This window comes from Lytechinus pictus, unplaced genomic scaffold (genome assembly GCF_037042905.1).
Source record: "Lytechinus pictus isolate F3 Inbred unplaced genomic scaffold, Lp3.0 scaffold_215, whole genome shotgun sequence".
In the NCBI taxonomy this organism is placed as follows: Eukaryota; Metazoa; Echinodermata; class Echinoidea; order Temnopleuroida; family Toxopneustidae; genus Lytechinus; species Lytechinus pictus.
Genome location: NW_026974335.1, coordinates 18411 through 35623, shown reverse-complemented (window position 1 = coordinate 35623; position 17213 = coordinate 18411). Strand labels below are relative to the sequence as shown.

The following is a 17213-nucleotide window of genomic DNA, read 5'->3' as shown; positions in this document are numbered from 1 at the left end:
CAACATGGCCACTGATTTTTTTGTTAACACTACTTTCTCGTTCTCTTTGATATAGTTGATGAAACCCCACCTGTGCCCTCCTGCCACGATGACATAGTGGACACGGTCGAGTCTGGTGTCCCCGGGAAGAGAGTGACCTTTGGCCTCGTGAATGCTACCGACAACTCGGAATCAGCCACACTCGTGACACACAGTCCCGTCTCAGGATCTCTGTTTCCGGTGGGCTCTACGTCAGTGATATTCCTCTTTACAGACATGGCTGGAAACCAGGCTTCATGCTTCTTTTATGTCAACATCATGGAAGGTGAGAAAAGGAGAAATCCAATGAAAATTGAAAAACATAAAATTAAGAATGCCGATTTCATATGCGGTGGAGACGATAATTATTAATATACATGTTCCTGGGAACGTTTTTTTTATGAAACTCGGCGAAAGTTTCGCACGAGTTACACAGACATTAGTCGCTTGCTAAGTCGTTAAACTACCTACAGACAGATTTATGAAAATCGTATTTGCATTTTCACTATTTTGTACTTGAAACATATTCAAGATGTACTTTATATCTAGTGCAGTTTTCACTACTAAGCATCAGTATTTAAACCTAGTTCATTCTAACTGCGTGGAGTATTCTACGTTTTGTCTCCTAAGTGTAGGACAAAATAAGGGACGTCACTTCATCTATACCTAGTCTCTACTGGAACACAAGGTTAGAAGACAGTGTCCCAAAGTGTGTCACACAAACTATGTTCGCCTTCACACTGATGAATGTATTCAATTGCAGTTTCACCTAGTCCTTTATGTGAACACACTGTTTCTGAACGCTCACACTGTCGAGATGTCCACGCTGTGAAATTTTATACCCAGTGTTAGACTAGAGCATTGTAACATTTGCAATCACAAACTAACATTGTCCATTAAAATAACACACTGGAAGTACACTGTGTTCTCTGTAGCAGTGATGTACGGTTGTGGATGTCATGGATGTTTCTTTTTATTATCCAATTTTCAGCCGACAATTTACCACCAGAGGCCATTTGTCCCGAAAACGTTACCGGCACTGCACAGCCCGGTAGTAGCTACGCAGCGGTGAATTTTACTCCTCCTGTAGCCACCGACAACTCGGGCATGGCAAGTCTTGTTAGCATTTCTTCAGAGCCCGGGAGTAACTTCACCGTCGGCACAACCGTTGTAACGGCTACCTTCCAGGATCCTACGGGAAACAGCGCTTCATGCTCTTTTGCTGTCGTCGTTGATGGCGGTAGGTTGAATACGGCTTTAGATTGAAGTCCATGTCAAATGGTTGTGTCCATTCCCCGGATTTGAACATTACGCATATAGACGCTGTATTAGACTCTTTCAGGCATTGTAGCCCAGTCAGAAATTACCTAACCTCTAATGAGTTCTTGTAGTACTGAGCTTTAAACACTTTTAATTTCCAAAAGAGTATCGTTTCAAAGTGACTAAAATGATTAGGTCACTTTTATTACATAAATGGACCTTACAAAGTCATCTATGCTATCGTAAAATCAGTCTGAGTTCAACAGCTGAAAATTAGGGCTTGCTGTAAATTATACTCTGTAATATTCAACAGGATACACAATTTACATTCTGGCTGGTAAAATGTAACTACGCTGAATATTTTGAGACATTTTACTCGGACCCCATGATGGATACTTTTTAAGACCTCTGGTTGTCACATGATATAGTTTCATTAAGTGTTGGTGATCAAAGTAAGTTCGAATTGTCACAGCATCTTCAGGTGTTGAAATACGTCTCCTCAAACCAAGACCGTTCTTTATCTAAAAAAAAACCGCCAGACTAAGAAGAAGAAAGCAAATTGAGTTCGTACAGGAATAAGTTACGAAATTGGTATTGATACTTCCTTTCTATTCAACCTTTCCGTAGAAAACTCAACCGTCACTGTGAGTGATCTTGGTAATGATTTCCTCGAACTGACGTGGACCAACGACATCAGCATGGACATCATCGCCTACACCATTTTATTGGGAGATACCGACGGTGCAGTGATTGAGAGACGAAGCTTTGCGCCATCAATGACCATGATCACTCAACGGTTTGAGCAGCTTACACCGGGAACGCAGTACACAATAGATATTGATGCTGTTATCAGCTCTACTATGACAATGGTTTACTTTGCCGGTTTGAGCGTTGTAACAAGTAAGAAAGAGAGGGAAAATATGGTTTTATGACTTTTATTTGATGATAATTTCATTCCGCAGTGCCTTTTTCTATAATCGTAAGAATTATACTCATTTAAAAGACACACATACACAAACATAAAATAAAAATAGGAAATGATTTTAAAAATCGTAAGCAGGTTGCAGGTTTTAACGTCCTCTTAATGCTCAGTTCGATGTCAGGTATGGTGCCAAGGTATTTTAGAGAAGGGTAAAGACGGTCTAAAGTAGATATTATATTTTCAGTATGGTGTTAGGTATATTATTGAGTTTCACTACTTGCAAAATTTTTTGGCGGTCAAACACCCCCCGGCGCCGCTCCTGACTGATATGTATGATGTTGAAGAAAGTTAATAAAAACACTAATGAACGAATAATAGTTGCAGAAGTGTTAGTAGTAGAAGCACTATTCGTAGTAGGATCAGTAGTAGTAGTAGTAGTAACGTTAGCATGAATAGAAGTGGTAGGCAAGTCTAGACTACCATTACCATCCAGGGGCGTCGATCCATTTTCAGATTGGGGGGGCAAAATCATGAATCGTTCTAAAGGCGCTCGATCACACCTAACAAACTCACCCACCCACACACACACACACACAGGCCTAATTATATATATATATATACTGTATATATATATATATATATATATATATATATATGAGAAAGAGACTCGGACACATATCTCACCAACAAATTAATGCGAGCGCGAAGCGCGAGCTGAAAGTTTTTAGAATGCTCACCTGAAAACAGGAATGGTACCTGTTTAGGACTGTTTGTAGCAGTAACTCATGTGGAGGATACATATCTCATTACACAGATAATGCGAGCTGAAATTTCTTTATATTCTGACCTGAAAGATTCATTTTTTGGAACTAATGAATAGGATGGGTATCTAACATAACAATAGATGCGAGCGCGAAGCGCGAGCTGAAAATTTTTATATTTCGATCTGAAAAAATTGACAGGTTAATGGACGTTTTTAATAAAGAGCAAGATATATATTCAACACAAGATTATTGCAAATCGGAGCGGGAGTTCTTTTTAGGTTTAGAACTGAGAACGGGACATTCTGTTCACCTAATTAATCATGAAAAGTATGGGTTTTGGTACATAAATGATGCGAGCGCGAAGCGCGAGCTGAAAATTTCCAATCTGAAAAACGGACATTTTGAGCACGATTTTAAATAAAGAACGAGTTGTGTATTTCAATCTCGCTTGCTGATTTCTGTGTAACACTGCAATCTTATTTTATTTTTGCACATGCATGCGGAATTATTGGGGGGGGGGGGCAAAACGATATGTTTGCCCCCTAATATTTTCATTGGTGGGGCGATCGCCCCCCCTGCCCCTCCCCCCAGGATCGACGCCTCTGTTACCATCTATAGAAAAGGAATGCTTCATATTTGAACCCTTTTGTCAGCCATAGCAGAATGCACTCACCGACACAGACCAGAAATAAAAATGGCCGAAGTCAATTAAGATACAAAAGTCAAATGAAAACGTCAACGGTTTTCCTGATATATTTACAAAGATTTACGATTAATTCGATCAATCTCAAGTATATTGAAATCCATCATTGTCATAATTTTTCTTTAGGAAATTTGCTAAATGTCCTTTGAAAACAAAGAGAAGCATACTGAACTGTCAATAAAACAGTGAATTTATTGAATATACATAATTTATAGAAAATATTTTGAACAAACATGGAATTTTTTATGTTGACGTTGCTGGCTTTCCATAGTTACGATTGATCAGATTAATCGCAACTCTTTGTAAGACGGGGCCCCGATGACATAAACACATCGTATCTCTTCAGGACCAAAGACTGCAGTCAATTTTACCGTGTATGAACTCAGTGACTCCTCATACTTCTTCCGGTGGGACTCTCCTGCCCTTCCCGACAACTTCTTCATCGACTACATCTTGAGGTACAACAGTTCGATCTCTTCAACCGACGAAGTAAACCTTCTACCACCAAGACAGAGCCATGGCATGGGAGGACTAATACCCGGATCATTTTATGCCTTTGAATTTTTCACCAGCATCGGACCGACGCTGAGTACTCCTTCAGATGTTTTGAGAGTTCCCCAAGGTAATCCCAGTTATCATACAGCTTCTATTCATACTAAACAACTTAAGTGTTCAGGAAAATTATTTTCAATTGTAGAAAATGATGTACAAAATGATTAAGTATCCTAAACTATATTTTGTTTTTAATGAGACAAATATAACTCATTGGTGTCGCAAGGTACATGTACAAATGTAAGAAAGTCATTCCCAGGAGATTGTATTCGTTATGAAAAAAAATGAATGGGAACTGTTCCTAGCACGTAGAATCTCATAAGGAACCGAGAGTCATTTTAAGAGGGATTGACCTTAGGTTTTCTTAATATCCATGCTATTTAAAGCAAATGCTTAAGAAGAGTTGATTTTCCATTTTCTTGTCATATAACATACATGATTTATAGTTTACGTCCGTAGCAATAATGAATGATTAAATATACATCTCTCTATGCGCCTAAATTGCAAGATATTTCTGTATCATCTTAAACACCTCCATGCTCGTATCTATCCTACCGCGAAGGCACACAAGCTGGTATGGTATTTCGGGCTGTAACTGCACAGGAAATGGAGGTGTCCGGTACTCCTCCTACAGACATGGCACGCATTCAACTGTTCAGTGATGACGGACTGGAGGAACTTGAAAGGACAGTAGATCCTGGCACCACATCATCGGTCTTTTCAAATCTTCGCCCCGACACAATATACACAATGATTGTCGTATCAGATGATGCAGTTGTTTCTTCAGATACCCGAAAGACAAGTATGCATAGATGAAGTCAGTAGGACATATGTCAAGAGAATATACCTATCCAAAATGAATGAAGGTAGATGACGGGGTCATGTAGCCATTAGCCATTTGTCACTATTCCAATCGAGGAATCGAATCCACCAGAGTAAAGAATAAACGGAAATATCTTAAAGGGCATTATGAGCACATAATTCGAGTAACTGATGTTTGAGTACCTCAAACAATTATTATTGTCGATCCTCTTCATTTGGGATTCTTCCATTGTATCCCGACGAAATTGGGAGGGGTGCAAGCTGAGATATCGGGTCGTACGTCAATCGGATGTTCATTGCACGTTCTAACTTAAGATACCGATATAGATTATTCTTAAATAATAGCAGGGCCCGCTGGGAGAACAGTTTTCGGAACTGAAGTGGCTGCCCTGGGTAAATATACCGTTATTATTATTGTTATTATCATAAATAGAACTTTAGCAACCACATCAGGACATAACTGAACTCGTTTTGTCCGACGTACACCTTCAAACAATGCTGTTATCAGATAGTACATATCTTTCTGAGACGTGTAGACCTTACATTTTCAAACCTGTCCAGATTAATATACCCTATGTGCGCCGAAGACAAATCATGATAGCTTAGAGTTCATGAAAATAGGAATGTGGTAGAAGAAATGTTAACATAGAGTACAATGCATAGGCTTCTTGATATAATGTCTTTTCAGTTGGTAGTTCTCGGTCAATATTCCTAAGGCAAAACAACCCCTTCATGGAGTACAGTACCAATTCATATCCCCCAATCATTTCAGATCTTCTTGATGGAATTTCTGCAACCATGGTCACTTCCGACTCAGTTCAACTGACATGGAACGTAGTGGGAACGGCAACGTCTTACGAAATTTCATTCATAAGTCAGGATACGACGACTGCAGAACTTAACACGTCTATCTCGGCGGGTCAGTCTATGGCCTTAGTTCAGAATCTACAACCTCAGACGCTGTACACCTTCTCTATTGTTGCTGTCATTGGGACAACACGAAATAATGTTGGTAGTGTGACTACTGCCACAGGTAGGATTTGACGATTGATCACATTTTTCGAATTGCTCCAAATATCGATGAAGCATTGGAATATCTGGCAAAAAATGTGAGTCTAAAATATCTGGGCCCTTTGGGATCTGTGACTGTTCAGGGCTTTTGGCTCACGAAATTGGTGGTAAACAGAATGTGCCTAAAACAAAGGACAATCTGAGAGCAGGCCATGGTTTTAAAATAAAAAAGGTCTGTCTATTCCATGTATGCGGAAAGATTCAAAGGATTTGACTTATATTTCTTACATATTCTGATTACAGTACGTCGATTTGTTACTATGAATTTATCACCGTAACAATTTATTAACCGTCTTCACGGTGAATGATATCGACTCGAGTGGGCTACTAATATGAAAAATATGAAACTAATTGGTGAATATTTTAATCATATAAAGATTCTTCTATCTTCCCTATAAATCAACCTCCAAGAAAACGCAAATGAATCTCCCGTCTTGAGCAACTGCCCAAATGACACAGCCGCCGTACTGCCAGATACATCATCGTTCGTGTCTGTGACGTGGACACCACCAACTGCAACAGATGATGATGGGACGCCTACAGTGTCTTCAACTCATCAACAAGGCAGTCTGTTTGAATATGGGCTAACATATGTTACATACACAGCTGTGGATACTGAGGCTCTCACTGCCAATTGCTCGTTCACTGTCAATGTGACAGGTACATGTACAAATAAAAGCCAAAATTATTTGCTTAATTCAGTCAGCATGAAAATGCCACGTTTAAGAACGAAAAACAATGGTGGCTGCATGGGAAAAACCTGGCAGAAAATAGTGGAAATATTGTGTTTAGGTTAGGCAAGAGTAAATGTACAATCAACGCTTCTTAACGTGAACATAAGCTTCTTTTCATGTTCATACAATCATCTTGCTTTCCCAAGGTTAGCATTAAAAAAAGAGCAGCTTTTTACCCTCGAAAGGCGTATGTAGCAAGCCATTTTCTAGTTTGAATCAGAATCGATAGGCCTTCTTGTAACTACATGTATGTTCAACGTTGTAAACAGTGCTTCTATAAACATTTTTTTTCTTCTCACATCCGTGGTTATCTGAACAACCCTCTTGATATGTTTTGAGATAATTTGCATAATTATTGCATAATTTGCAAATTATTCTACCCTAAACCAATTGAAGATTTTATTGATTTGAAATATACATTGATAGAAGAATATGACTATACATTTTTGGAATCATATATAATTATGATATATTATGTCTTTCCATCTTTGTGAAGATACAACACTTCCGGTTATCAACAATTGCCCAGGAACAGTACCTGCCCTGTTAATACCAGGTGACAGTTTGGTTGAGGTGTTGTGGACTGTGCCAACGGAAGGAGACAATTCAGGATTCGTCACTTTAATGTCAACACACAGCCCTGGTGCAGCATTTCCTCTCGGAGACACACCAGTTACCTACACCGCTGTGGACGCAGCAGGGAATACCATGGCATGCATCTTCAACGTATCGGTAACCCCAGGTAGGAAGCACTCAAAACAAACGAGTCCGTATTTTTAGTCTCAATTCTAATCCAACCCCTTTGATGCCCTTAATGGATTAAAATGTAGTTAGTTAGCCCGAAATTAAGTTAGAGATTCGTATAGAGTTTGAAAAACAGATCCAAATGAGTCGTCATATCACATAAGTACTTGATTCAAGGAAGGAGAATTTGAGTGATAGCTTCAAAGGATAAAACAGGGTACACTCTAAAGAAATGAAGTGCTAATTTAGCACTTACGAACCTTTTATTGTGACTGCACTTCGGAGGGTTGATATATTGATGCAAATTTGATCTAGAAAATAAATCACTCCGAAGTGTAGACAATAAACAAGCTCTTTAACCACTTAATTACCACTTCATTTTTAGGGCGTAAGGGTAAAAATATAACATTTGCAGACAACCTCGCTTAAATTTCCAAGCAGTCCGGAAACAAGTGGTGTAAAAGGTGGTGCTGCACCATCCCGAGTTTGCTCAATCTCGATATTTTAGCCCGATCAGTCCTCTTCGCGATTAATCTCGAGGTTCAAGAAACCCTATCTCCACCATCGCAAGAAGAGCGATTCCTGCTCGAGCAAGGCATCGATGCATTATGGTCTGACGCCGTGAATAAATAGTCCCAAGTGCACCTGCACCTGCGAATTAGCATATAATTCGTAAAATAAGGCACTATTTTGGAAATAATCCCAAGTTGACTTGGGATTGCAATCTCGAGATTAATCCAGCGAACTAGCGCGATAATTGCGTCTCCATTACATATAATCTCGAGAATTTTCAGATCGGGATAATTTGCCGGATCAGAAATTGCGCGCTTATTTGAAAACTCGGGCTGGTGCTATGATTACTCGTTCAGGTGGATTAATTTTCTCGATTCTATTTTTTGAAGACCAAGCTATATATCTACAAAAAATTATGATTTTTTTTATTTTGGGATGGAGGCTAGGGTGACATACGAACTGCGTCTTTTAATCAAATGAAATGAATTACTCAATATCATACTTGTTTATCGCAAGATCCTAGCAATCAGCCGCCAGTTCTGTCCGATTGTCCGATGAACTTGGTAGTAGCTCTGCCTGCTGCCTCGCCCACTGTGAATGCATCATGGACCCCACCCAATGCTACGGACGACAATGATATCCCGCAGGTGTCTTCGACGCACCAACCAGGAAGTGCATTCGAGTTCGGATCAACAGTAGTCACCTACACTGCAACAGACTCCGAGAACCTTACGGATACATGCACTTTCACTGTAATGGTTGGAGGTAGGATGTAATTCATCAAAGATATATCAATCATATAGAGTATGTTGCATAAAATATTTATTTTTCAACGTGTCTAATGACGCACAAAAGAGATCAATTCGTGCATAGAGGATAGATTGAGAAGATCCTAGAATATTAAATGTAATTTTACTTTAACCTGGTTAATTTAATTGATTGAGTTTACTTTATAGTTGTAATGGTTCATTTTTTTAAAGCAGAAACATTTGCAAAGGTACCCTCCGTCCAATAAGCAACGTGTGAACATCGGTAGAGAACACCAACAAGGAAATGAAAATGAACACAAACATGTCAGCTCACTAAGCTCACTCAGCTACCTTTTCTTGTTAAAGGAAATGCAGGTTTTAGTTGGTACCATATTGTTGAAGTCTTTCATGTCACGTTATAATAATAAATAATAGCATCATGATTATGTCACGTTGTACGGAATGGGAATTCGTTTGGTATTTGAGTTGAAGAAATCAGATAGAACAAGCTAAAGAATTATCAGGCAATGTTGATTTTTTATAGATAACACTGATCCAGTGCTAGCTGACTGTCCAGTAGTAGAAAGTCCTGTAGCCCAAGAAGGGGAGACATCGGCTCGTGCATTCTGGAGTCCGCCGACAGCCACTGATAATTCTGGCATGGTGACCGTCAGCTCAAACTCTACTCCAGGAGACAGCTTCCCTATTGGATCTACTATTGTTGAGTACACGGCTACCGATGCAGCTGGCAACAACGTATCGTGTAATTTCACAATCGTTGTTAGAGCATATCCAGGTATTTATTATGAGGAACCATTTTATAATTCTGATCACTTTTTTCATAATCACGGCTTAATTTGCCTCTCTTTATAATTTCAATGCAATCCCGGGATGGAAGGAAAATTACATACATATTCCCTAGGTTCCAGTTTAAAAAAAAATTGGTTAATTACCAATGTCCGAGATCATCCTTCAGCACTTTAAGTGAGATACATATGCATGTGGGTGATTTATCTGATGGTTTCCCAAAGGGAAACGAGGTAGATGGTCAATCAATCCCTGGAATATAAAAAGTAACACACTTCTGATTCTTATTACTTGCCTTTGTCATGTGAGTAAGTTAGTAAAAAGCTTGATGATCATGGAAGCCAACTTCTTCTTGTTCTCTTTAATCAGATGATCCCATTCGTCTTGTGGATTGTCCACTTGGAGTGAATGCCACCTTACCAATGTCCTCAAGTCAGGTAGCAGTGTCCTGGACACCACCTTCTGTAGCAGGTGGCAATGGACAGACATCACTGACATCTGACGCCCAACCAAATGATCCCTTCCGCTATGGTGAAACTCGCGTCACGTACACGGCTATAGATTCGGATAGTTTCACATCAAGTTGTTCTTTCATAGTAGATGTAACAGGTACTGTGCATGGAATGAATTTATATTACCATAATTCATGATACATAAAACTATTACCACTTCTCTTTATCTATGCACTGAACTGAAATGAGAGAAAATATTTGCGTAAATGCGAACCAGTATACACCCATCAAAACTTAAGTGGTAAGAGGAAAAAAAACCAAGAAAAAAACAGGAAACAAAATTACAAAATTAACAAAAACCCCACTGGTTTTCAAACATGCTTTAGAGAAAGATGAAAATTTTACATTTCTCTTCAATCTGTTTTTGATAGATGCCACTGACCCGATGATAAGTGGATGTCCACCTCAGGTTACTGGAGAGATTCCGCAAGGGAGTATCAATGTGTCTATCCCTTGGGTGCCCCCAACGGCAGCAGACAACTCTGGATCAGTGACGTTGACGTCTACAAGATTTCCGAACGACGTGTTCTCTGTAGGGACGTTTGAAGTAATTTACACTGCAACTGACGAAGCAGGGAATTCTGCTGACTGTATATTCCAGGTTGTTGTCACCCAAGCACCAGGTTTGTAGATACACATTCCATGAAAACCCGTCTATATGGATTTTAAAAATGAAAAAATGAATGTATAGGAGATTTATAATGAATTCAGTCAAGAAAACAAACCCCAAGACCTTAACTGGAAAAACGGTTTCATAAATTATGTTGAACAAAAACGTTGTTAAGAATTACAAGAACTACCTGATAAAGAATAATTCTTTCTGAATAAATTCGTGTCTTTATAAACAATTGTCACTGACTATGTTATCCTGATAGTGGTGCTGGTACCTATTTTCATATACACATCACTATTATCATATTTTTTTTGGTTATCAATACTGTTATTATTATCATTATTATCATTATTATTATTGTTATTACTATCACTATTATTATCATTATTAGTGGGGTGCTGCACTGTAGGGGTTTTATTTGGTTATTGGTCAGATCTTGTTTTTTTTTATATAATAATGCAACATTTAATTTCGTGACAAAGAATAACTAATTAAATAAAGAAAGTAAAGCGTACTGACTGAAGAGCATTTTAAATTTATGTTGGCAGGCGGCACACCTACTTCGATGTTCACCAGTTGTCCGTCTAATGTGACCGGAACATTACCATCAACCTCACCTCAGGTGACAGTCGCCTGGGATGTTCCCATGGTCAATGGCACGGCAGCGGTCAGTTCTGACCATCAGTCAGGGGACATGTTTGGGTTTGGCCAAACAACAGTCACCTACGAGGCTCGAGACTCGGGTGTACTCGTGGATACATGTTCCTTTGTAGTTCAAATCACAGGTATTATAAATGTTCTGGACGTATAACTCGTAAACGTAGACAGTTTTGCTCATCAAAGTTCGAGGCTTTCAGAGACGCGGGCGCATGGCAAGCCATTTACATAACGTTTTTTTGTTTGTTTAGTGATATCAAGGAGATGTCTCCAAGAATTGCCACGTTGAATGCACCGTACGCCACAGAAGCGAAATGAGGTCAATGTTGATGATTTTGTCTAGGGGCATTGATGTTGGATTTGATGGAGGATTTAATGGAAGAATTTCTTTGACAAATGTGAGATGAAAGGAGTAGTGCTAACCTCCGTATAGGTGCTGGAATTGATAGCTAAATTCATGATGATATCAATATGACAGGAAAAAAGTGAATTGATGGCGATGGGTGAGGTGAGGTGTATTCATAATAGTAATGAAACTAATGATTATGGAGACAACGTTGGAGATCGTAGCAAACAATTCCTACCTTTTAATAGCCGTAAGATTATTCTTCATATGTTTTTTTTCTTTCATAGAAAGATTTTATTCAAAATCAAACAGGAAAGCAATTCAATTTACAGAAAAATCATGAAGCGAACATGTTTACAACAACTGTACATGTGTACTATTGTTTAATGATAAAACAAAATTATGTTTTTGACTGAGAACCCTTTCATTCTTCATATGCTTCCTTTCGATGTAACAATTTTCAAGTTGTATTTTTTTCATTTCCATCATTAACATTATAAAACAAATACAAATCAAACATACATCTTATATATAAAAAATATAAATACAAATCAGATATGATTACAATATTTTTTTATAATGATTGCATATAAACTTCAAATAACAAAACATTTGTAAAGTAGTTTTAACAAAATCTCGTATGGAAATGAGGGAATCCACTAAAAAGCATTGCTTGTAGCTTGTAGAGCGTTGATCCCCTAAGATAAAGCAGATCCGATGAGTTTTTATTTTTCGCCCTACCCGCGACTGGTTCAAATTTTCCAAAATATGACCAAATTGATTTCTTCAAAATAGCCCCCGAGACCCCCCCCAATTCAGCCGTCTCCGCTCTGTGGGATCTTCTAACATCCAAAGGCATCAATATTCAGAAGATAAAGCAGATCCGATGAGTTTTTATTTTTCGCCCTACCCGCGACTGGTTCAAATTTTCCAAAATATGACCAAATTGATTTCTTCAAAATAGCCCCCGAGACCCCCCCCAATTCAGCCGTCTCCGCTCTGTGGGATCTTCTAACATCCAAAGGCATCAATATTCAGAAGATAAAGCAGATCCGATGAGTTTTTATTTTTCGCCCTACCCGCGACTGGTTCAAATTTTCCAAAATATGACCAAATTGATTTCTTCAAAATAGCCCCCGAGACCCCCCCCAATTCAGCCGTCTCCGCTCTGTGGGATCTTCTAACATCCAAAGGCATCAATATTCAGAAGATAAAGCAGATCCGATGAGTTTTTATTTTTCGCCCTACCCGCGACTGGTTCAAATTTTCCAAAATATGACCAAATTGATTTCTTCAAAATAGCCCCCGAGACCCCCCCCAATTCAGCCGTCTCCGCTCTGTGGGATCTTCTAACATCCAAAGGCATCAATATTCAGAAGATAAAGCAGATCCGATGAGTTTTTATTTTTCGCCCTACCCGCGACTGGTTCAAATTTTCCAAAATATGACCAAATTGATTTCTTCAAAATAGCCCCCGAGACCCCCCCCAATTCAGCCGTCTCCGCTCTGTGGGATCTTCTAACATCCAAAGGCATCAATATTCAGAAGATAAAGCAGATCCGATGAGTTTTTATTTTTCGCCCTACCCGCGACTGGTTCAAATTTTCCAAAATATGACCAAATTGATTTCTTCAAAATAGCCCCCGAGACCCCCCCCAATTCAGCCGTCTCCGCTCTGTGGGATCTTCTAACATCCAAAGGCATCAATATTCAGAAGATAAAGCAGATCCGATGAGTTTTTATTTTTCGCCCTACCCGCGACTGGTTCAAATTTTCCAAAATATGACCAAATTGATTTCTTCAAAATAGCCCCCGAGACCCCCCCCAATTCAGCCGTCTCCGCTCTGTGGGATCTTCTAACATCCAAAGGCATCAATATTCAGAAGATAAAGCAGATCCGATGAGTTTTTATTTTTCGCCCTACCCGCGACTGGTTCAAATTTTCCAAAATATGACCAAATTGATTTCTTCAAAATAGCCCCCGAGACCCCCCCCAATTCAGCCGTCTCCGCTCTGTGGGATCTTCTAACATCCAAAGGCATCAATATTCAGAAGATAAAGCAGATCCGATGAGTTTTTATTTTTCGCCCTACCCGCGACTGGTTCAAATTTTCCAAAATATGACCAAATTGATTTCTTCAAAATAGCCCCCGAGACCCCCCCCAATTCAGCCGTCTCCGCTCTGTGGGATCTTCTAACATCCAAAGGCATCAATATTCAGAAGATAAAGCAGATCCGATGAGTTTTTATTTTTCGCCCTACCCGCGACTGGTTCAAATTTTCCAAAATATGACCAAATTGATTTCTTCAAAATAGCCCCCGAGACCCCCCCCAATTCAGCCGTCTCCGCTCTGTGGGATCTTCTAACATCCAAAGGCATCAATATTCAGAAGATAAAGCAGATCCGATGAGTTTTTATTTTTCGCCCTACCCGCGACTGGTTCAAATTTTCCAAAATATGACCAAATTGATTTCTTCAAAATAGCCCCCGAGACCCCCCCCAATTCAGCCGTCTCCGCTCTGTGGGATCTTCTAACATCCAAAGGCATCAATATTCAGAAGATAAAGCAGATCCGATGAGTTTTTATTTTTCGCCCTACCCGCGACTGGTTCAAATTTTCCAAAATATGACCAAATTGATTTCTTCAAAATAGCCCCCGAGACCCCCCCCAATTCAGCCGTCTCCGCTCTGTGGGATCTTCTAACATCCAAAGGCATCAATATTCAGAAGATAAAGCAGATCCGATGAGTTTTTATTTTTCGCCCTACCCGCGACTGGTTCAAATTTTCCAAAATATGACCAAATTGATTTCTTCAAAATAGCCCCCGAGACCCCCCCCAATTCAGCCGTCTCCGCTCTGTGGGATCTTCTAACATCCAAAGGCATCAATATTCAGAAGATAAAGCAGATCCGATGAGTTTTTATTTTTCGCCCTACCCGCGACTGGTTCAAATTTTCCAAAATATGACCAAATTGATTTCTTCAAAATAGCCCCCGAGACCCCCCCCAATTCAGCCGTCTCCGCTCTGTGGGATCTTCTAACATCCAAAGGCATCAATATTCAGAAGATAAAGCAGATCCGATGAGTTTTTATTTTTCGCCCTACCCGCGACTGGTTCAAATTTTCCAAAATATGACCAAATTGATTTCTTCAAAATAGCCCCCGAGACCCCCCCCAATTCAGCCGTCTCCGCTCTGTGGGATCTTCTAACATCCAAAGGCATCAATATTCAGAAGATAAAGCAGATCCGATGAGTTTTTATTTTTCGCCCTACCCGCGACTGGTTCAAATTTTCCAAAATATGACCAAATTGATTTCTTCAAAATAGCCCCCGAGACCCCCCCCAATTCAGCCGTCTCCGCTCTGTGGGATCTTCTAACATCCAAAGGCATCAATATTCAGAAGATAAAGCAGATCCGATGAGTTTTTATTTTTCGCCCTACCCGCGACTGGTTCAAATTTTCCAAAATATGACCAAATTGATTTCTTCAAAATAGCCCCCGAGACCCCCCCCAATTCAGCCGTCTCCGCTCTGTGGGATCTTCTAACATCCAAAGGCATCAATATTCAGAAGATAAAGCAGATCCGATGAGTTTTTATTTTTCGCCCTACCCGCGACTGGTTCAAATTTTCCAAAATATGACCAAATTGATTTCTTCAAAATAGCCCCCGAGACCCCCCCCAATTCAGCCGTCTCCGCTCTGTGGGATCTTCTAACATCCAAAGGCATCAATATTCAGAAGATAAAGCAGATCCGATGAGTTTTTATTTTTCGCCCTACCCGCGACTGGTTCAAATTTTCCAAAATATGACCAAATTGATTTCTTCAAAATAGCCCCCGAGACCCCCCCCAATTCAGCCGTCTCCGCTCTGTGGGATCTTCTAACATCCAAAGGCATCAATATTCAGAAGATAAAGCAGATCCGATGAGTTTTTATTTTTCGCCCTACCCGCGACTGGTTCAAATTTTCCAAAATATGACCAAATTGATTTCTTCAAAATAGCCCCCGAGACCCCCCCCAATTCAGCCGTCTCCGCTCTGTGGGATCTTCTAACATCCAAAGGCATCAATATTCAGAAGATAAAGCAGATCCGATGAGTTTTTATTTTTCGCCCTACCCGCGACTGGTTCAAATTTTCCAAAATATGACCAAATTGATTTCTTCAAAATAGCCCCCGAGACCCCCCCCAATTCAGCCGTCTCCGCTCTGTGGGATCTTCTAACATCCAAAGGCATCAATATTCAGAAGATAAAGCAGATCCGATGAGTTTTTATTTTTCGCCCTACCCGCGACTGGTTCAAATTTTCCAAAATATGACCAAATTGATTTCTTCAAAATAGCCCCCGAGACCCCCCCCAATTCAGCCGTCTCCGCTCTGTGGGATCTTCTAACATCCAAAGGCATCAATATTCAGAAGATAAAGCAGATCCGATGAGTTTTTATTTTTCGCCCTACCCGCGACTGGTTCAAATTTTCCAAAATATGACCAAATTGATTTCTTCAAAATAGCCCCCGAGACCCCCCCCAATTCAGCCGTCTCCGCTCTGTGGGATCTTCTAACATCCAAAGGCATCAATATTCAGAAGATAAAGCAGATCCGATGAGTTTTTATTTTTCGCCCTACCCGCGACTGGTTCAAATTTTCCAAAATATGACCAAATTGATTTCTTCAAAATAGCCCCCGAGACCCCCCCCAATTCAGCCGTCTCCGCTCTGTGGGATCTTCTAACATCCAAAGGCATCAATATTCAGAAGATAAAGCAGATCCGATGAGTTTTTATTTTTCGCCCTACCCGCGACTGGTTCAAATTTTCCAAAATATGACCAAATTGATTTCTTCAAAATAGCCCCCGAGACCCCCCCCAATTCAGCCGTCTCCGCTCTGTGGGATCTTCTAACATCCAAAGGCATCAATATTCAGAAGATAAAGCAGATCCGATGAGTTTTTATTTTTCGCCCTACCCGCGACTGGTTCAAATTTTCCAAAATATGACCAAATTGATTTCTTCAAAATAGCCCCCGAGACCCCCCCCAATTCAGCCGTCTCCGCTCTGTGGGATCTTCTAACATCCAAAGGCATCAATATTCAGAAGATAAAGCAGATCCGATGAGTTTTTATTTTTCGCCCTACCCGCGACTGGTTCAAATTTTCCAAAATATGACCAAATTGATTTCTTCAAAATAGCCCCCGAGACCCCCCCCAATTCAGCCGTCTCCGCTCTGTGGGATCTTCTAACATCCAAAGGCATCAATATTCAGAAGATAAAGCAGATCCGATGAGTTTTTATTTTTCGCCCTACCCGCGACTGGTTCAAATTTTCCAAAATATGACCAAATTGATTTCTTCAAAATAGCCCCCGAGACCCCCCCCAATTCAGCCGTCTCCGCTCTGTGGGATCTTCTAACATCCAAAGGCATCAAT

At 40.0% G+C, this 17213-nt stretch overlaps 1 protein-coding gene across 1 annotated transcript; it reads left to right on the top strand.

Moving 5' to 3' along the window:
- Positions 1-255: 255 nt before the first annotated feature.
- Positions 256-11569, top strand: LOC129268964 (hyalin-like; the record flags this gene model as incomplete). Its single annotated transcript, XM_064115551.1, has 13 exons — positions 256-304; positions 1010-1258; positions 1906-2178; positions 4014-4289; positions 4782-5021; positions 5814-6074; positions 6524-6772; positions 7343-7588; positions 8620-8868; positions 9397-9648; positions 10029-10268; positions 10543-10794; positions 11333-11569. Coding segments are annotated over exons 1-13 (3073 nt in total), but the record flags the coding sequence as incomplete, so codon positions are not given.
- Positions 11570-17213: the final 5644 nt, after the last annotated feature.